General features: G+C 35.8%; 1 protein-coding gene across 1 annotated transcript in view; it reads left to right on the top strand.

Moving 5' to 3' along the window:
* The window catches only part of DPH6 (diphthamine biosynthesis 6), a 158,374-nt gene that overhangs the window by 88,292 nt on the left and 47,183 nt on the right, over window positions 1-22,899 (top strand). Inside the window, exons 4-5 of the mRNA XM_007521695.3 lie at window positions 9,394-9,467; window positions 12,506-12,624. Coding sequence (XP_007521757.1) covers window positions 9,394-9,467; window positions 12,506-12,624 — 193 coding nt within the window. The remainder of the gene's footprint in view (window positions 1-9,393; window positions 9,468-12,505; window positions 12,625-22,899) is intronic.

The raw sequence follows: 22,899 nt of genomic DNA on the forward strand, positions 1-22,899 counted from the left end.
CATTTACTTCTTCTAGCGTTTGCCACTTCATTTACTGTATTCTAATATTAAAAGGTTCATATATATGTATATATATTTAACCTACATGTTAGATTCCATAGAGCAAAAGACTTGACTTAAATAACTTTTTAATATTCTTCCTAGTTTTGTCATTTGACTTATTATAATTATTACTCCTATTATTGCTATGTCATTCATACTCCTTTTCTTGACTTCTTTAATCCAGTTTTTTAAACATCAATTCTAGTTTCCTGACAGTTTATATTAAGAAGTTAAAATTCAGCTTTACAAAATGCACAATGCTTACAAGTAAAATACAATGTTCCTTTAGTAACTTCATGAGAAGTGTTTGTTTTTCTGTAATTGATCATAAGATATCTAAGACTTGAGCTAAGATACATGCAGCTTAATCAAGATGTTCACAGTAGCTTTGTTGTCTCTTTAATTGTAACCCAATGCCATCTTAATGCTTGATCTGGAAAGACTTTGGCAGGCTTGGAATAGTGACTTCAATTAGGTTCTCCAGTTTCATGATTTATTAGGACCTTCAACTTCAGTGATTTTAAGGAACTAAATAAATATTGACATTTATAACTTGTAAAACCATTTCTGATCCTTGGAACCATTTCTAGCTATACCCTATTGCTGTGTGACCTTGATCCTAGAAAATTGTACTTGCAATCCCTTGGATGTGTGTACAGTTTTTACAAATGGAAAGAAAATCTATAAAAGACCAGATTCTGGGCCATTGCTGGCTAGACCAGCAACTTGCATGCCTGATGTCCATGCAGGTTTAATCCCCTGTACCATTTTATGCCAGAGCTCACCTCTCTCATTCTCTCTTTTTCATAATAAATGATTTTTTTTAAAGACAGCAAGCTCTATGTTTTATTTTACTTTTATTATCCGTTCCATTATAGATAATATTTATATTTGGCAACTAGAATATCTGTAACTGGATATAAATCAACTTTACATTGTTTGCTGGTGCTTCATTATTCAGATACTGAAGTGAAGTCTCAGGAGAGATCCAACCAGTAATGGTGGTAGCTGTCTAAACTGTTTTCTTCACTTCTCCCAACTGTAGTAGTTTGCAGATAGCAGCACAAGGGAGTGCCATGAGTCTTACTATTCCCTTTACATGGCTGTGCCTTTTTTGTTCTAACTCTTATACCGGAGATCTTCTAAAGGATCTTTCATGCATTTTTCAGGGAAGTTAGAAAGGAAATAGTAATTAGTTAAGTAATGTCAATTACGGATACATAATGATGAGCATGCAAAAACATCTTTATGGGACAGGTGAATAGCATGATAGTTATGCAAAACAATTTCCATGCCTGAGGCTCTAAGGGTCCAGATTCAGTCACCAGCACCATAATAAGCCACAACTGAGCAGTACTCTGTTAAAAATAAATTATATATAATATATATATATATATATATATATATATATATATATATATATATCATGTTAGCTATTTACATAGTGTTCCAGCGTGGCTTGAAAAAAAACACTGACTAGTGGTCATTTTAATTTTTCTCAAGGATTTGACATTATTGGAAGATGGTCTATCAAGAAAAAATACTCATAAATCTGAATTTTGACTTAATCAGCTTAACCATGTGCAAAGCACATAAGGGTTAATTTAAAAGACTTATGAAAAGTACAATCTCTGGGTCCAGGAGGTGATAGAGCCTTGGACCAAAAATTGTGAGTTCTTGAGTTTGACCCCAGCATCCCATGTGTTAGATTGATGCTCTGATTCTTTCTCTCCTTCCCTCTCATGTTAATGAAAAAAAAAAAACTAGTTTCTGTCTTGAAACTTTGATATTGTAGTTGTTGGTGTTTTTACATTTGAATTTATTAAGTGCAAAGAAGAATTAATTGTAGCTGGTCCTCAATATTTGTTTCCCTGGGCATACAAATCCGTATGTTTCTGTGGCAACATTCTGCTAGAGTTTTAAGTCTACTGACTCTATAGTTGTAACAACACTCCAGGCAATAATATGTAGATCAAGGTTAATTGGAATTTTCCCTTGAACACTCCTTTCTTTTAGAGAGAGGGGATAAAATAACTTCTTTTAGAAACCAGTTTCCTGCCAGATTTGCTAAGGGCAAAGTTTTAAGAGGATTTTGTTATTGATGTTGTTGTTATATATATATATATATATATATATTTTTTTTTTTTTTTTTTTTTTTTTTTGCCTCCAGGGTTATTGCTGGGGCTCGGTGCCTGTACCATGAATCCACTGCTCCTGGAGGCCATTTTCCCCCTTTTGTTGCCCTTGTTGTGGTTATTATTGTTGTTGATGTTGCTTGTTCCTGGATAGGACAGAGAGAAATGGAGAGAGGAGGGGAAGACAGAGAGGAGGAGAGAAAGATAGACACCTGCAGACCTGCTTCACCACCTGTGAAGCAACTCCCTTTCAGGTGGGGAGCTGGAGGGCTCAAATCGGGATCCCTAAGCTGGTTCTTGCGCTTTGCGCCACATGCGCTTAACCCGCTGCGCTACCACCAGACCCCCTGTGTTGTTGTTAATTGTATTTATTTATTGCATAAGCAATGCATTTACCTGGTTCAAAATTCAGAATGTTCATAAAGATCTCCTATGAGTAGGCAAGCTGCACACAAATGGTGGGTGACTGGATATGAAGATGGAAAAGTCTTGTTGAGCAGCGCCCTTAATCTATGGGATGTGATGCTTTCTTCACTAGGTAATGCCAGAATTGAAGTGATTTGTAAGGCACCTAACTGGTATTCCAGAATTGTATAATGTGGGGAAAAGCTTTTTTGAGGTGAAATATAATGTGAGCGTAAGAAGAAAATACCATTGGAACTGGACTTGCTCTTTTTTGTTGGCCTCTAGGATTATCACTGGGGCTCAGTGACACTACGATTCCAACACTCCTGGTGGCCATTTTTACCATTTTATTAGAAAGAACAGAGAGAAATTGAGAGAGAAGAGGGAGAGAGAAAGACAGACACCTGCAGACCTACTTCTCCACTTCTGACACAACCCCCCTGCAGGTAGGAAACAGGGTCTCGAATCCAGATCCTTGTGTGGGTCCTTGCTCTTTGTACTATGTGCATTTAACCCAGTGTGCCACTGCCAGGCCACTGACTTATTCTTTTCTTTTAAAATATTTTTTGATATTTATTAATCAGGGTGAAAGAGAGGGCAAGTATCATCTGGCATGTGTAATGCCAGGAAATAGCATACATACAACTCCAGCTCACTGTCCACCTTCTGGACTTCAGAATTGGACTTTTATTTTAACCCAATGAATATGTTGTTTCTGATCTAGGCTTGATTTTCATTTGCTTACTGAAAGCAATTCATAACTGGATGTTGGAAGGCCTTTTCCTGATAATGGTTTCAATTTATTTGATGACTTTACAAAGACCACAGCACTTGCGTCATCTTTAGAGTTGTTATCATGATTTTTTTTTCATTTTAAGAATTGTTACCAGTCATAAAATATGAGACGGCTCCTATCTGTTGACTTATCTTCATATATTTATTGAGTTGTCAGGAAAGTTGTGATGTATTTTTGCATAGAAAAATACATGACTTTTCTGACAACCCAATATTAATTACTATATACAAACATGTATTATTTTGCTACTCTTGATTTCTAACTAAGAATCCCACAATCTAAAACTTCTTAAAGATTCCTGGGGCTGGTCGGTAGCACAGCGGGTTAAGCGCATATGGTGCAAAGCACAAGGACCAACAATAAAAATCCCGGTTCGAGCCCCCAGCTCCCCACCTGCGGGAGTTTGGGGGCGCTTCACAAGTGGGAAAGCAAGTCTGCAGGTGTCTGTCTCCCCTGCCCCCATCTTCCTCTCCTCTCTCGATTTCTCTCTGTCCTGTCCAACAACAAACAGCAATAACAACAACGATAAACAGCAAGGGAAATAAAAGGGAGAGAATGGCCTCCAGGAGCAGTGGATTCGTAGTGCAGGCACTGAGACCCAACAATAACCCTGGAGGCCACACACACACACACACATACACACACACACACACACACACACACACACACAAATTCCTGGTCTTGAGACTTCCCTGTACAGACAACCCCACCAGTGTGCCTTGGAGCTCCGCTTCCCCAGAGCCCTTCCCCACTAGGGAAAGAGAGACAGGCTGGGAGTATGGATTGACCTGTCAACGCCCATGTTCAGCGGGAAAACAATTACAGAAGCCAGACCTTCCACCTTCTGCATCCCACAATGATCTTGGGTCCATACTCCCAGAGGGTTAAAGAATAGGAAAGCTATCAGGGGAGGGGATGGAATACGGAGGTCTGGGGATGGGAACTGTACGAAGTTTTACCCATCTTATCCTATGGTTTTGTCAATGTTTTCTTTTCATAAATAAAAAATTTAAAACAAAATTCCTGGTCCTGGACCAAAAAGATCCACTCTCCAACTTGACTACTTGCATTGAGGAACAAGCAAATCTGGTTAAACCTGGGTGGTGCTGTAGCAATGGATGAACCTTTCTATGTTGTCTTTATATCTCTATTATTCTATTTTAATGAAACAACTAAGTGACTCGAAGTGATGAAATCACATATGTGTAAAGCCTCCATTCCACCAAAGAACAAAAACATGACTACTTCTCTTAAGTTTCTGCTTTGAGTTTAGCCAGTGAGGTTTCTTCCACAAGCTTCCAGATTATAATCAAAAGATCAGAAACAAATGAAAGAAAGAAGAAACAGAAAAGGAAGAAAGATTTGAACAGAACTAGTAACCATAATTTCTTAGCCATTGAGTGATGATGCTAGAAACAAACATATTTTAAGGTGTATTACAATTTCTTATTAAGGTTGGTGGTTTTTTTGGGGGGTGGGATGGGGTTGGGAGAGGGTTTGGTGCCTGCATGATGAGTCTACCACTCCTGACAGTCTTATTTTATCTTGTTTTATTTTTTCATTCTTTAAAGAGACACAGAGAGATTGAGAGGCAGAGAGGAGATTGAAAGGGCTGGAGAGAGATATGTAGCACTGCTTTACTGTTCATGAAGCCTCCCTTCTGTAGGTGGAGACGGGGCTTGAACTCAGCCCCTTGAGCATGTTGATATGTGTGCTCAACCATCTGTGCTACTACCCAGTCCCCAAATAGTTGTTTTCTAGAAATCCTTTGCTAGATATCTGCATGAAAAGAAGAGACAATGAATGCCTTTGCATTGCTGTGTCTTACCATGTGCTAGGACTTAGGTTTTAACCCTGGTACCACATAGGAGCAACATAGCACCAGAAGTTCTACGAGTGTTGGGTCAGTACTGTGGTGTCTCTCCTTTCCCTCTGACTCTATACATCTGAAAGAATGAGAAAGGAAGAATGGAAAAAGGGCTCTTTTTTACATTATTTTTATGAGAGAAAATACGAGATTAGAGCACCACTGGATTCTGACATATTCATTGCTGATATTGAACTTGAGGCCTCAGACTTGAAGATCCTGTACTCTGCCAATAAGCTATCTCCCTAGCCCATAACTTTCTTTTGGATTCTCTAGTCATTATGTTTCACCTGTATGTTTTTCTGATTATTATTCCTATATTATATATTTAAAATGTAGGTTTAATTGCCCAGCAATATCAGTGTAGTTATTTGCCCACCATCAGAATATTTAACATTGTAAAAAAAACAAACCAAAAAACATCAGTGGGAATGCAAACTGGTAATGTCACTATGGAAATTAATATGAAAATATCTCAAGAAATTAACATTTTAATTAGCATATGGTTCATTAATCTTACTTCTTGGCATATTTTTCTTTTTTAAATCTATTTAATTTATTTTTATTAATTTTATTTCTGAGAGATATGCAGATATAGAGACACACACAGAGAAACACCAGAGCACTGCACATAAACTCTGGCTTATGGTGGTGCGCGGGATTTAACCTGGGACTTAGGAGCCTCAGGCATGAGAGTCTGTTTGCATAACCATTATGCTGTCTCCCCCACCCAGCATATTTTTCTAATGAAGTAAAAATCATTATTTCAGAGTGGTATCTGTGCTCTATGTTCATTATAGCGTTATTCACAAATCAAGATAGACCGGCGTAAGGATCCCGGTTTGAGCCACGGGTTCCCCACCTGCCAGGGAGTCGCTTCACAGGCAGTGAAGCAGGTCTGCAGGTGTCTGTCTTTCTCTCCCCCTCTGTCTTCCCCTCCTCTCTACATTTCTCTCTGTCCTATCCAACAACAACGACATCAATAACAGCAATAATAACTACAACAACAAGGGCAACAAAAGGGAATAAATAAATATTTAAAAAAAGAAAGGGAAAACAACATAATATTTGCACTGGGTTTGGTGTATTGCACCAAAGCAAAGGACTCTGAGGAAGGAGAGGAGAGAGGAATGTAATTGTGTGTGGTGTGGTGGGGGGAATGGGGACTAGGGGATATACATTGAAGTCCTGGTGCATAATGATGGAAAAGGCCCTAAGTTGGAATGAGAGTGTTTTGCAGGCAGTTATCACAGAGAGATAAGAAATTATACCTATGGGTCAACAGCTGTACTGTGATCCATTAAACAACCCCCCATATAAATGGACAAAAGAAAGAAAATGTGATACAAGCACATACACGCATCCATGGCGGGGGGCACACTCATACAGTGGAGTATCATTGGGCCTTAAAAATAAAAGAAGGAAATTCTGATATAGGATATCATGGATTTATAGATGAACTTGGAGGGCTTTATATTAAATCAGTAAACCAGATGAGAAAAACAAATATATCATGTTACATCATGGTGTCACTTATTTGTGGAATCAAAAAAGAAAAAAACGAACATGGAAATAGAGAAAAAATGAGTTCTAAGGACTAAATTATATGGAAAGCAGATTAGTTGCTAAGTACATACAGATTTTTCTATTAAAACACAAATAAAGCTAATTGAAATTTGATTTGATACTAGAATTTAAATGTTCTCACAAAAAGGTTCAGCTTGATAGTGAGAATGCTTTCATAATGTATACACACATATCATATTGTATATTTTAACTCCCTTTCAATCTCATAATTTTGTTAAGTATATCAAAAAGCTGGAATACTTTTTAAAACACACAAATCATCATACCATTCTCGTATGTTTAATTTAAAAAATGTTTTCAAACCTTAGCAAAGTAGATCAAAGGGCAGTTTTTAAACAGATTGAATACTATCCAGTGTTTTTTCTTTTTTTAACCTAGGAGTAAATGCTGTTAATTCTGCTGATTATAATTTTGTTTATTTTGCTGTTATTAAAGAGCTTCACATAGTCATCAGTTTAGCAAGAACACTTTTTAGAAAACTCAAAGGAAAATGTGCTATAGTTCTAGGTTTCTTTGGTGTTTCATAGGTAGGATGAATTTGGTCTAGAATGACTTTATATTCTTATAACTAAAATGGAGTCTCCAAAGCAAAATAACCTATTATTGGTATTAAACAAAAATAAATGACAAGGGATTATTATTTTTTGCAACGTCTGTCATTTAATTTTCATCATTAGCAACTTTTTCCCCTTCTGTAATTGAAAAAACTCATGAGGGAGAGATGATAATGCTACAAATTAGTGACCTAATAGTCTGCCATGAGCTTACTGTTTAATGGAAGAATTCCAGATGGCGATATAAACATTTTATATTGATGGTGCTTATAAAAATGAAAGCTTTTTTAACAAGACAGTTTTTTTAAGTCAGAAATCCTGTGTCATTTTTGGAATTATTTCTTATACAATATTATTTCCTTATTAACTTGGACTTGTGTAATTCTACTAAAGTGAAAAATGTGGAGTTTAAGAAAGAAGCATCTAGTCCTTTATTGGCCATATAAATTTATTGCTTAGTTATGCAGGCCCTTGAACATCCTTGGCATCCACAAATGTTTCTTATTTAATAGTGTCATGTTGCCAGAAGTCCAAATATCGCCAGTCAGAGCTATAGTGCAAGTCTGCTTTTTAAATGAATGGTTCATATTAAAAATGTTAGAATGCCTTTCAGATGAAAAACACTTTAAATCTAGCAGATGATTCTTTTCTCTCTCAACAGGCAGGAACTTATTAACAGAATAAAACTGGTAACTGAGGCATTTTTCAAAAAAAAAAAAATTCCATGATAAACAAAAGCTGCTTATCTTCTCATCTTTAAAATAAGCAGAGCTAGCTTTCATTTGAAAAAAAAATAAAAGGACAGCTTGTTTTCAATTTATCTTGTTAGCTTTGTGAACTATCTTCTTGGTATGGAGACTAGTTTATAGTGAACTAACAAATCTAATTTAAGTCTAGTTTTCTACCTTTAAACCTTCTGTCTAACCTCTAATTATCACCATTGCCATATGACTGAATACATTCATCATTCTGCTTTCTGTATAGTATGACTTTTAGCTGTGATATGACAGAGCTTAACATATGAATGAGGACAAAACAGGTGAATTTTATAATAGAAATATATTTATGTCCTTGTGTTTCCATATTCTTAATACTTTAGGGCACTGATTTTTTTAGAGCAGTCATTACATCAGGTACATATACACACTTTTGGTGATGAAACTAGAACTAATGGCCCAGTAGAGGGAATAGGACACAGAACTCTGGTGGTAAGAACTTGGTAGAATTGTTCCCGTTATTTTGTAATTTTGTAAATCACTAGCAAAACAATACAAAATGAAAACAAAATAAAACAAACAAACAAACAAACAAAAAGAACTAGAGCTGTCTATATCCATCCATGCACTTGACTGATTGTCTTTTCTTTTAAATTTATTCTAGATTTGTATTATCTACAGCTTGGTCATACTGAAATTTACTTTCTCCTCCAAGTCATTATTGAGAGAATGTTGGAGAGAGTAGTTCTCAGTCCTTTGAGGTTCTTATATACTGTGGGGTTTGCTCAATTGCAACTGCTGATAGTAATCCATTTCTTCTTTCTTTATCCACTGTACTGTATACAATTACCCAGGCAGTGACTCTACCAACTGTGCTTGCTGAATGGCTTTAAACTACATGTAAAAATTATTGTATTCTCTTAATTATTTATATCATTGCTTGACTTAAAAATAAAACTTGCTCAATATGGGAAAATATGTCCTTTTCGCAGAATGCCCAATGAAGATCAGTAATTCTTTTAAAATATGTAAAGTGAGAAACCTTTTGGAAGTATGTCCTAAGTCTTTGCTTGTGCCCATGGAAAGTAATCTCTAGTTACTTGGATTTTTAGTGAAAAACAGAGAACTTGTCTATAATAGATATTCCTTTCCTCAATGTGGATTGTATTTTCCATAAGTTATTCTGTTTCAGGGTGGCTTTCATAACATACAGTACATTTTCTTTTTTCAGAGAATTGTATAGGACTCCATGTTTACTTACTTTCAACTTACATTGTTTTCTTTGTTTCAGGAAAAAGAAGACATTGAGGGGGTTTCAGTGGGTGCCATACTTTCTGACTATCAGCGTGTTCGAGTAGAAAATGTGTAAGATTATACTACTTTGTCCAGTATTTTCAAAGCACATGCTTTTAAGAATGTGAATAAAAATGAATGTATACAAGTAATAAATAGATACTTTCCCATGAGAGTAAATATGTCTACCTAGCAAATCTTTTTACCTCTTTTTTTCTATATATTACATGAGAAAGTACTAACTTAATTACCACAAGGAAAACACATTATTTAGACAAAGTATTAATACAATGTTTTTTTTCAGATTCAAAGTTATTTTTGCACTTTCTTAAACACTTTTAATTTCTTTAAGTTATCATCATTTGTAATAAATATCAGGAATTGAAGGGATGTGGTAACATTGTAAAGAGATTTTTTTTTTTAAATATTTATTTATTCCCTTTTGTTGCCCTTGTTGTTGTAGTTATTGTTGTTGTTGATGTTATTGTTGTTGTTGGATAGGACAGAGAGAAATGGAGAGAGGAGGGGAAGACAGAGAAGGGGAGAGAAAGACAGACACCTGCAGACCTGCTTCACCGCCTATGAAGCGACTCCCCTGCAGGTGGGGAGCCAGGGCTTGAACCGGGATCCTTACGCCGGTCCCTGCGCTTTGCGCCAAAGAGATTTTTTAAAGCTTATCAAGGAACATCTTCTTCTTTGGACCTTATAACGTGACTTTTGGCCAAAAATACTTATGTAATTAAAATACTTATATATAAAGTAACCTAAACTGGTTTTTCAGAAGAAAATATGGACCACAGTATTAATCTGGAGCACAGTCATTCTCAAATAAAAATTTATCTCTTCAAAAGAATATATAGAAATAAGATAAGCATTGTATTGATGTAACAATTTTCCTTGTGAACATTTATATTAACGCTCTCTTAATCTTGGATTAATGAACTTGAAAACTTAATTTTTATTTCATTTAATTCCCCTCTAATTCCACAGTGAACTTAAGCTGTGGTGTATCACACCACATAGCAAAGTACTCTGGGGAAAGGGGGCATGGGAGAGGATGGAGGAGAGTTGTAGATCTGGTGGAAGAAAATAAATAGGGAGTTGGGTCGTAGCGCAGTGGGTTAAGCGCATGTGGCGCAAAGCGCAAGGACCGAAGTAAGGATCCGGGTTCAAGCCCCCGGCTCCCCACCTGCAGTGGAGTAGCTTCACAGGCAGTGAAGCAGGTCTTCAGGTGTCTATCTTTCTCTCCTCCTCTCTGTCTTCCCCTCCTCTCTCCATTTCTCTGTCCTATCTAACAACAACGACATCAACAATAACTACAATAAAAAATAAAGTAAATAAATGAACAAACAAATAAATAGATCAATACCCAAAAAAGTTAAAAAGAAATCAGTAGTACAAATTCTTAATGAATTCTGATACTACTAGTCATATTTTATAGCTATGTATTTCTCTACATGTCTATTTATTAGACTGTAAAATTTTCCAAAGTTAAAAAAAATCCAGAACTTTCAGAGTAATGAAGTAAATGCAGGTAAAGGTATAATTAAATGAAGGAGAATATGTTGCTCTCGTATTTGTGAATACTGGAATCTCTAGAGTTTTATTTGAAATCTGATCGAATTCATTTACTTTGTGACTTTGGCATGGCCTACTTTGTGCCTTAGGCATATCATTTGACTTTGACTACCATTTATTGAATATTTTATCCAGACATTTCTTTGCACTATATTTAATTAGTCAATTATAATCTACCCCAAGAGAGAGACATTTAAGCTAAGACATGAAACAATTGAAGAAGATAAGACATTTGACAAACTGGAATAGAGTGAGAAGAGATAAGTGGGAGTTGAGAAATGAGACCAACCAAGGGGGGGATCTAAACAGGACTCTTAAAAGAACTTACCTGGAACCCCACTTCTCCAGAAGCCCGCTCCACTAGGGAACGAGAGAGACAGTCTGGGAGTATGGATCGACTTGCCAATGCCCATGTTCAGTGGGGAAGCAATTCCAGAAGCCAGACCTTCCACTTTCTGCACCCCATAATGTCTGTCCCTGGGTTCATACTCCCAGAGGGATAAAGAATAGGAAAGCTATCAGGAGAGGGGATAGGCTATGAAGTTCTGGTGGTGGGAATTGTGTGGAGTTGTACCCTTCTTAGCCTATGTTTTTTTGTCAGTGTTTCCTTTTTATAAATACTCCCAAGAGTCATAGTGAGGACTCTCATGATTTGTTTTGTTTTTGTTTTTTTGTTCTATAAGTATCACAATGACTAATGTATTGGAAACTGATTTTTAAAGGACCATGGCAGAAGTAAGTAAAAGAGCAGGAAAACCTTGAAAAGAGAGATAGTGATAACTCTGAGTAGGGTGTTATTCTCGAAGGGGAATGATCATATTTGATGTTGTGGTAGATTAGATATGGAATGTGAATTAAAGAGGGCATAAAATGTGACTTCACTTTTTAATCTTTTAATCTCCTAAAGAACTTGGAAAGGAAATAGGTTTGTGTCTTTTTAGTGAACTCAGAAACTTGAGGCCTAGAGCTTAGTGGACTTGCCAAAGTCTTGTAGCTACTTTATGCAAAAGTAGGATTCAAACCTCGATTTATCTTGTCTCCGAAACTCATATTCTTTACACTGCGTCCTGATTTAAAATATGTAGTACAGTGCCTATAGCATAGAGTAGTTTATGTAATCAAAAGTATTGTAATTTTAGTTGATGTCCTATATTTTGTTAAAATTGATTTATTTAACTGTTTTACGTATGTCGTAATTTTGATACTCAAGAAAGATTCGAAAACAACAGTAATCGTCCATTAGTATCTGGAAGCTATTTTGCCTAGATTTCTAAAGTTAGAGTTTTACTAAAATTAATATTTTTAATCTGTCTGGAAATCTCATTTTTTTCTGTTTACTTGTATAATTTGTGAAAAATTAAATATATTTACAATGCATATATAAACCTCATTTATGCAAAACAAGTTTGTAAACACGCTTTAAATGCTCAAATCCTTGAGAGAAGCATTATGTTTAAAAATCAAAGTAATTTTTTATGGGTCCAAGTATAAAAACTTGAGATATCAGCTTATTTTTAAATTTTTCTTTATAGGTGCAAAAGGCTTAACCTCCATTCTTTAGCTTACCTTTGGCAGAGAAACCAGGAAGATTTGCTCCGAGAGATGATATCATCTAACATTCAAGCAATCATCATCAAAGTAGCAGCTTTGGGTATGTAGCCAGAATTTTATGGGATTATCTGTTACCACACAGGTAATCTGAGTTCACTAATGAGGTATTACAAAATAACAAAAAGGAAGAGTGATTGAAATTATAAAAAGAGTCACAAGCTGAAGTCAGTCCCATACATGTAGAAAGGATATTTCTACAATGAGCTTTTGACCAGTGTGATTAATAATGAGCTTCTTACAAAGGTCCTTCACGTAGCATTTGGAATTGTGGTTTATAGGATGCAGAGAATATAACTTAATTTTTATGTAGTGCTTCTCAAGATCTATATTTGACATAACACATGATGTGTTCCTTACATTTTCCACATAATTTTGAGTAATGCTAAAATAGATTGATGGTTTTGTTTATGGTATCAGAATAGACAGTGAGTTTTTGTTGGAGATGGTGAGGCAATCATATTTGAGAGAATGTCACTTAATCAGGTAGCATAGACATAACAGGCAGGTGGTGATCTGATTCAGATATGGGTATTTCATATGGACACATTTAATTTGTTGATTTGAATTTTTATAATTATGTTCATTTTCTGAGAAACTGTAAGATTTGAGCCCATTGCAGTCATTTCATGAACCTATTATAGTAAATGCCCTGGAGCCTCAGGGTTCTCAGAGCCTAAATCATGTTCCTCATTTGAGAGTGTTTACCTTGCTGATCTTTGAAATAATGAGATCTCAAGCTCTGTGAGACTGTTGCAGGTAACTTCACAATTTAAACAGCACCTAAGGAAGAGCCTATAATCTTTCTTTTTTCTCAATACCAAGCTGTACTCTTTTTGTTGAAGTAAAGATGTTTGTAGTGGAAAGTCTTATTTTAGAGAATCTATAGTATCTCTTGTCCATGAATCACTGCAGGACGCTATGCTGGTGCCAATGACAGCTGGTGAGCACCATGACACTTGTAGATATATTGTAGTATATCTGGCCACTCTCCCTTCCATTGACCACTGTTTACATGTTTGCCTATCTTCAGAGAATAGTATCTATTCCAGGTCCACCAGGTTGTGCTCTGATAAAGGTTTTCTGTGAAATCTTTGTTTTTTACATAGTTGTTTTATCGGAGCATAGTTTGCTAGTAACTGGTCCTCCTTGGCACCACCTCCAGAACTCCAGCTCACAGATAAAGTCTGTTCACTTTATCTGTGAGCTGATTTATTTTAAGTGACTAAATAGTACCCATTGTACACAGACACAGTGTTGTGTATTCATTTTCCTTATATCCATTCATCCTACCATGCGTGCTCCATATTGACTATTGTTCATAATGCTGCAATAGACATGTTGGTTCAGATGGGGCCTATATGTTTACACATTAGTATTTTCATTTTCTTTGAGTAAATACCAGGGTATTACTCGTAGTTTCATTTTTATATTTTTGAGTATCTGCGTACTGATTTCTATGTATATCTATTTACATAGCTACTGTTAATGACAAAGCTAAACAGAAAAAACTTAGATTGGGGGGGTTAAGGTTATTAAGAATCAAGCTGCAGGCTTACATCCAGAAGGGACTTGAACTTGGGAGCAATTCTCACATTTCTCTAAGAAAACTAGTGGAATAACTGGGGGTTTGGTGTATGTACTTGGGGGAAGTTTACAACTAGTATCTATGGAATTTTTCAACATAGGGCAATTAGAACATACAATTTATGACTCAGTATCATCTCTGCATTGAAGCAACCAAGCTGGTTTATTTTATTTAAAATATATTTAATGAGAGAAAAATACACACACACACACACACACACACACACACACACACACACACACACACACACACTACAGAAAGAGAAAGAGTGCAGGACACTGCTCAGCTCTTGTTTATGGTGGTGCAGGGGATTAAACCTAGAACTTTGAAGCCTCAGGCATGCAAATCTTTTTGTATAACCATTATGCTATCTCCCCCACCCTAACTTGGGTTATTTATTTTATTTTACTTTATTTTTCCATCTATTTTGTTAACCTAATCTTCTGGGAACTGGGGGTTGGGTATCAAGGGCCTGGCAGTGGGAACCATGATTTATTATTTTTTGTGCATTCACAGTCAGTAAGTGTAGTGTGTGGTCTCCTCACAGAGTCAGATCATTGAAATTACTACTTACCATATGTATGTCCAAGAAATATGGTAATTTCAAGCTGATTTTTTTTTTTTTTTGCCTTTGGGGCTCAGTTCCTGCACTCTGAATCCACTTCTCCTGGAGGCCATTTTTCCCATTTTGTTGCCCTTATTGTTGTTATTTTTATTGTTGCCATTGCTGTTGTTGTTGCTGTATATGACAGAGAAAAATTGAGAGAGAACAGGAAGACAGAGGGGGGAGAGAAAGATAGACACCTGCAGACTTGTTTCACCACTTGTGAAGTGACTCCCCTACAGGTGGGAAGCTGGGGACTCGAATTGGGATCATTGAGCTTTGCACCTTGTGCACTTAACCTGCTGCACTACCTCCTGGCCCCCAGGCTGATTTCTTTGATAGTTAACAATTTTTTTAACACTACCAGCAGTCATCAGGTTTCCCTTTTCTCCACATTTGTTATTGCTTATCATTTGACAATAGGTAGTTTAACAGGCGCAAACTTAAATCTCATTCTGGTTTTGATTTGCATTTTCCCAATGGTAACATGATGTTGAGCATCTTTGCATGTAATTGTTGGCCATCTGTGTGTGTTCTTTGTAAAAACATGTATTCAGATAGCCTGTCTATTTTAGTAGTATTGTTTATGTAAACCATATTTCTAATAATTGTGCTACATGACCTTAGTGTCTTGTAGACATCATTAGATTCATAAATTTTTCACATTAACATTATCAAGTTAACATCTAAGGAAGTTTCTTGTTGTTAGACTTATTTACAAAACCATTCACAAATTTTATTTGAGAGTTATCCTGTTTTTTAAGAATATTTATTTTTAATTGCATATTGCTTGAGGACATCATTACCATATAGTGTTAAATTTTCACAGATGAAGAAAAGATTCCATGTGATTTCTGTCTGTCTTCCCCCTTCCAACAAATACTACCTTTCCTAAAAGCAAGTGCTAGAATGATGAGTATTCATTTTTCTCTATCACTTTTTTGAGGTTTTACATGTTTCTATATAAATATTGTATTTTTTATGATATGTTAAACATTAAAGGGTTTCTCACTGTCTATACTGATTGTAGTTTGCCTTCTATTCAGTATTGTCTTAGAGATTTCTCATGTCAAAAAATTGTTGATTTACCTCATGTTTTGCCTTATTTTTAGTTACCTTTTATTGAACTATAATACATATAAAAAGTATATAGATTCTTTGTATCAAGTTGGTGAATTTTCATGTAAAGAGCTTTGATTTGTAATCAATACCCAAATCTAGATATAGAACATTGAAGGCCAGGCAGTGGTGTACCTGGCTTAGTGCTCACATTACAGTGCATAAAGACTCATGTTCAAGCCCCTGGTCCTCCCCTGCAGGGAGAAAGCTTCATAAGTGATGAAGCAGGGCTGCAGGTGTCTCTCTGTCTCTCTCTCCCTCTGTCTTCCCATTTCCCTCTCAATTTATCTCTGTCTCTACCAATAATATATATATATATATATTTTAAAAAGAATATAGAAATTGATAGTACCTTCCTGAAAATATCTCTCCTGACATTTAAAACTATAGCTTAATTCCTCTTGCTTTTGAATTCTGTGAATGAATCATGAAATACTACTACTATCTCGGATCTTTTTGGTTCAACATTATATTTAATTGTTTATTTTTATAGCATGGTGTCATTGTACTATAATTTAATGTTTATTCTTCCTGATGACATGTATATAGTTTCCATTTGGTGGTATTACAAGTGTATGGGGTCGCTTATGGATTTTCTGCCTTAGGTCTAGAGCATTTTTTTCTTCAAGAAACCTTAATGTCTTTTAGTGAGAAGCGTGTGTGTGTGTGTGTGTGTGTGTGTGTGTGTGTATCTAATTTTGCAGGAATTTGTGATATTTTGAAATCAAGGCTTATATAAGAACTTTAATAATACTGTATGCCATCAGTGATTCCTTCCCTCCACAATAAAAAAAAGTCTTGATACTCAAGGAAACTGGAGATGTTACTTACTAGAAAACCTCATAATTTCTGGGAACAGTAATAGCTTAAAAAGATCAAGTAGCTGATCTATAATACATTCTTTCCAATAATTTGGATAAAACTGGACATAAATAAAACCCACCTAATATCCTTATAAACATTAGTTTCATATGTGGTGGCAAAAATAAAGAAATAAAACAGCTTCTTCAGTGATAATAGTGAGGAAAAGCACTTCTCTTTGGACTGCCTTTAGCATGATTTATCTGAATGCTCTGATAAATTGTGGTTACCCTGAAATATTTGGATTTAGGGGTATCACTTCTTAGAACATGGAATGTAAGGTGTATAACCAATTTTAACATGATATAGTGATGTTTTTTGTATGAAGTACCTGTCTTCTATATAAATATTATCATTTGTTAGAGACTGTACATGTTATCCTGAGTCAAACCATTTCCAACATGACCAGAACACACTGCAGAGCTGCACTGACAGCCTTCACCCTCTCCCTGATCCTTTGGTTGCCTTTATACTTGTTATTAGGAAGAGCTTTTTTGTTTGTCTGTTTTCTGTCAGACAGCGCCTTTCCTGAAGCATAAGTGGGAAAGTCTGACAAATGCTGTTGTATTTATAAGGTATGCAGCATGAAGATTTGCTATGTATTATGGAATAATGACTCAATCTAGATAATTAATTACTCATCCATTATCTTACAGAGTCAACTCTCTTTTGTATGGAAATGTGTAGTCACAATCCTGAAAACCTACTTCAGCAACATTCAAGTACATAATACCATATAATTATTATTTTTTAACATTACTTACTATTATTATTTTTAAATATTTTTATTTTATTTATTTATTCCCTTTTGTTGCCCTTGTTGTTTTTTATTGTTGTAGTTATTATTGTTGTTGTCATCGTTGTTGGATAGGACAGAGAGAAATGGAGAGAGGAGGGGAAGACAGAGAGGAGGAGAGAAAGATAGACACCTGCAGACCTGCTTCACCACCTGTGAAGCGACTCCCCTGCAGGTGGGGAGCCGGGGTTCGAACCGGGATCCTTATGCCGGTCCTTGTGCTTTGCGCCACCTGCGCTTAACCCGCTGCGCTACAGCCCGACTCCCCAACATTACTTATTTTTACTGAGAGACATAAGAATACTACTCTCTTGTTTTATTTAACACCATACACAAAAATTAACTCATTATGGACTATATATTTAGTTAACAATCCTGAAACTATAAAATATATGAATATAAGAAATGAAAGGTGGGAGTCCGGCGGTAGTGCAGTGGGTTAAGCGCACATGGTGCGAAGCGCAAGGACCAGTGTAAGGATCCTGGTTCAAGCCCCGGCTCCCCACCTGCACGGGAGTCACTTCACAGGTGGTGAAGCAGGTCTGCAGGTGTCTGTCTTTCTTTCCCTCCCTCTGTCTTCCCCTCATCTCTCCATTTCTCTCTGTCCTATACAACGACAACAGCAACAACAATAAAAAACAAGGGTAACAAAATGGAAAATAAATAAATAAATAATAAAAATAAATGAAAGGTAATGCTTCAGGACGTTAGCATCAGAGATATACTAGGAGGCTAAGCCCAGTATACAACAGAAACTAAGTAATGGATAAACTGGGTGGTCTGGGAGGTGGTGCAGTGAATATGGCACTGTACTCTCAAGCATGAGGTCCCTGAGTTCAATCCCTGGCAGCACATGTACCAGAATGATGTCTGGTTCTTTCTCCTGCTCCTCCTTTCTCATTAGTAAATAAATAAAATCTTAAAAAAATAAAAGAATAATCTGGGACAACATCAAATTGTAAGGTCTGGGCTGCAAAGTAGCTTACCTTAGAGGGCATGAACCTTATGTGTACAAAGCTCCAGAGTTGATCTTTATACCATCATAGGACTTGGAGAAGCTTCATGGACGGTGGGACAATGCTGTGCTATCTCTCCTAATTCTGTCTCTCCCTCTCTCATCAGCTTTCTGTGTCTTCAGTTTATTTGAAATAATAAAAAGATGAGAAAACCAGCCTAAGAACAGTGCAACCATGTATGTTTATGAACCCAGAGGCACAAAATAAGTAAATTTACTATTATATTTCAGCTCTTTTCTTTGGGACATTTGATCCACCATCATATTAGTTTTGATTTTTATGTAAAATGTGCTATACTTTCATAAATCTATACAGACATTTAACTACCATTACAATGGTCTTAAATATTTCTGTCACTCCAAAAAGTATATGAGATGTTGTATTCTGTCCTGCTCTGCAGTCAGTTCTTCCTCCAAACCTCACTGTTTGGTTCTGCATGTAATAGTGACTATTATTTGTTCTATATGGCCTATTTCACTGTGCAGTATGTATTGTAGATTCTTCTGTGTTGTTACAAATTGCAGGATTTCTTTCTCCTTTTTTGTGGCTGAATCTATTGTATATGTGAGAATATATTTTGCATTTTAATGTGATTAAAAATTATCTGTCTGTATATATATCCGACTCCAAAGTACTAACACATCTCTTAGCTTTCTTATCAAAAGAAAGAGTTAAAGTTTAGCTTAAGGAATTAACTTACTTTGTACTGGCACTGAGTATTAAAGGAACTTATGCCACGTCTACCCTACAATAAGGTATAAACTGATAAGCTTTCTAGGATTGGGAAGTAGGCATGAGGTCCTCAGGAGAGTACATATGTACACAACCATCTAGGTTTCTCAGGTTACAAAATTTTTCTTTTGTTTAGACTCATTAGTAGTTCTGTGCCTAGGTTTAATGTTAAGTGCACTGAAAACAATTTTTGTCAATACATAAGACATTTCAATACTATAAGATTTTTTATTGTATTAATTTTTGTGATTAATTTTTATTTGTATAGGTTACAAGATTACAGTGTTAGTTTCACACCATATCCACCACCAAAGTTCTATATCCCCACTCTCCCACCTCCCAAAGATAACTATCATAATTCTCACAAGTCTTACAAACAGTTTGCTTGCTACTGTTTTGTTTTTTTAAGTTCATGTCTGTCAATTCTCTAGATTACATGTATGAGAGATATCATATAGTAATTGTTTTTCACCTCCTTACTTCACTAAGCCTAATCACCTCTAGTTCCATTCAGTTATTCTCAAAGGACACAATATCATCTCTTTTGTTTGCAGAATAATATTTCACAGAATATATATCCTATAACTTCTTTAGCTACTCATCTGTTGATGGGCATTTAGACTGCATCTACTTTTTGGCTATTGTGAATAATCCACCTATGAACATAGGATGCATTTGTCTGTTCGAATTAGTGTTTTAGTGTTTGCATATTGGTAACTTTTAAAATGTCCATAAGTGACCTTTGTCACTCCTAGGTCTAAAGAGATAGTGTTTTGTTTTTTTTTTTTAATCTATGTATTAGCAATTTTTTTTCTGATTTCTTTACAAAGGTTTTTCAAAACCGTTGTCTAAATATAAAGTTGTAATTTCTGTACCCCTAAGATTTTTTTGGTCATTGCTGGATCTTCTAACAGAGCTCAGTTCAACTCTGGCCTCTGCTAGTACTGGAGTTTGAACCTGGAACCTTTGGTGCCACAGACACAAAGGTCTTTTTACAAAACCACGATTCTATCACGTCAGTCGTAGCCTGTGATTCTTATCTATCAAATCCCTATAATTTACCTGAGAGTGAGTTCAGGAAATAATGTTAGTGAGGCTTCTTTGTTTATTGGTCCTGTGGGCTTATAATCCATCTATTGAACCAAAATGACTAATCACAGAAGAAAGGGTATGGATGAAAATAGGTAATAAATTACAATGCACAAACCCATAGGAGATGCAAAGTGAGTGGGTTATAGTACTGTGGCAGAGAGCAGTCACGTGGCCTCCATGTCAGATATCTGAGCTAGAAAATACTACTACAGAATCTCAGCTCTGAGGCTAATTTAGCTAATTTCAAATATCTCCATGTGTTTTCTGTAATGAATGGGCTTTGTTGTTATACATGCTTTACCTAAAGATTTCACTTGGATAATTTAGCATGAGTAAATAGCCGAGAACCATCTGATGACTCCAGGTAAGGGCAGTTTACAATGGTTACCACTTAGTCTTAGGTTTATAGGCTGTAGTTACCGTTCTAATCATTTTTCTAATAATGCATTACTAATGAGTTATACAGGTGAAGGAGTCTGAACGGTACAGCTTTTGTACTCTTTGTGGGCATAAATCGAAACAGTATGTTCTTCAGAAATCTACCTAGGTATAATGGAAAGCAGATTCCTACCACCTGTCATAGCCAGACCTACCCCTTGAAATATAAGATATATGAATATAAATGGGATTCATGAGGATATTGATTTGCAGAGATATAATGAATCAATATTATCGAGATGGCCTCTCTGAAATTATGCAAAGTATGTTTGTGGCAGACCTTTGATACCTAGGCAGAGCTGCAACATACTAATTAACAATCTTGTGGGATATACATTATTTTTTGTGTGCAAGCCATTTTCCAAATTGCATAGTTATCACTAATGTACCATGATAATAACCCATTTTTGTGGTGATTACTCTTGGCCTCAGCTGTACCAGATGTTTTGTAAGGACTTTTAGTACTGATCTTGAGTAGTGTTAACAGCCAAATTTATTACTGAAAGTTTACGATGATGAAAAGGATTTGCTAGTCCAAACATATGCACAAGAGGGAGCACTCTTCCAGGAGACTGATTGCATCTAGAAATTGCCCTGAGGGACAACAAAGCTTTTTAAGTCACTAAACTAATAAATAATTTACTTTAATTAAATGTCTTATACAGGAAGAGGATATGCATTTTTACTAGTAAAGACTATTGAATATTATGATCATTATGGAAGTAGCTGTTTTGAAAGTTTAATTGACAAAGAGTTTCTGCTCAGTGAAATTATGGGTTAGACATTACTTGACAGTGTAGCCTTTATATTTGTTTCTATTGTCCCAGTTACAACAACAAGTAAGAATTTATCTTTCCCATGGCACAAAGGCTGGGATTGAGTAAAGGAGTAATACTGTGCTGCCCTGAAGATAGCATGTTGCATAGTGAGTGACATCTGGAAATCTGTGACAATTAAAAACATATCATGGTATCTGGGATATAGCTATGTCCTCAACCAAGATGGAATCCAGAATTTATGGAACGGTTTTTATGATCACTACCCCGGTCACTGAAATGTGAATGTGCATGAAAAAAAAAATGTTTCTATTGGGAATAAATGGGAAATGCTGTTATAATTCTAACTGATTTCCCCTTCTACCGCAGGCCAGAGTATATATAACATGATAGAACGACGTGAAGAACTGTTATAGGCCTGGACTGTTTACTCATTTGCTGTGTTGTTTGATCATGTGCACTATTTAAGTTATCAGTAAAGATTGATACTAGCTATGGTCTCAGAGAAGAGCCAATACCTTGTCTGCATTCTGTAAGTAGGAGGTAACAACTGACTCTGCTCCAGGAAACACATGTTGACATCCATAATATTATTACAGATATTTAAAAATGAGCAACAAATGCGACAATCTCAGACTATCAAAGCTGATACTACTACTACCACCACCAAGGTGATTATTAAAGTCCACTAGAAAGAGCATTGTGCATTTACTTTTCAAAATTTCCCTATTTCTATTAGCTATATATTTGTTTTGCCTGAGCATATAACTTGTATATATTGTACAGTATTAGAAGCTTTTGATCAGAAGCATCAGCATACCATGTTTATAATTACATGTTTTCTGGTCTACTCACAGAGTTATGTAATCACTAGAATAAAATTTTAGAACATTTTAATCCTACCCATAAGAAACCTTTTGAGTCATCTCCATTTCCTGACAGTCTCTCCCCACCTCCCACCACACACCTTACCCACAATCTCAAATTTAAGCCTGTGAATCTACTTTGCATCTCCATCTGTGAAGATGACCTTAGGCACCATGGTAATTTCATGTGGGCTCTAGCCCAGGACTTTCCACATAGTAAAGTAGGCACTCTAATGAGCTGTTCCTTGCCTCTTATTATCTTTTTTCTCATTTTAAGAATCAATACAGATGCCGTATTTTTCATTCTGATAGTTTCCTCATTGCATTTATCACTCTTTTAGAGGCTTATCAACTTTATTAGTCTTTTGATTGTATCGATTATCCTATATCTTATGTTGGTTTTCTGTTTCATTAATTTTCTTTCATTCAT

Source organism: Erinaceus europaeus, chromosome 16, assembly GCF_950295315.1.
Source record: "Erinaceus europaeus chromosome 16, mEriEur2.1, whole genome shotgun sequence".
NCBI lineage: Eukaryota > Metazoa > Chordata > Mammalia > Eulipotyphla > Erinaceidae > Erinaceus > Erinaceus europaeus.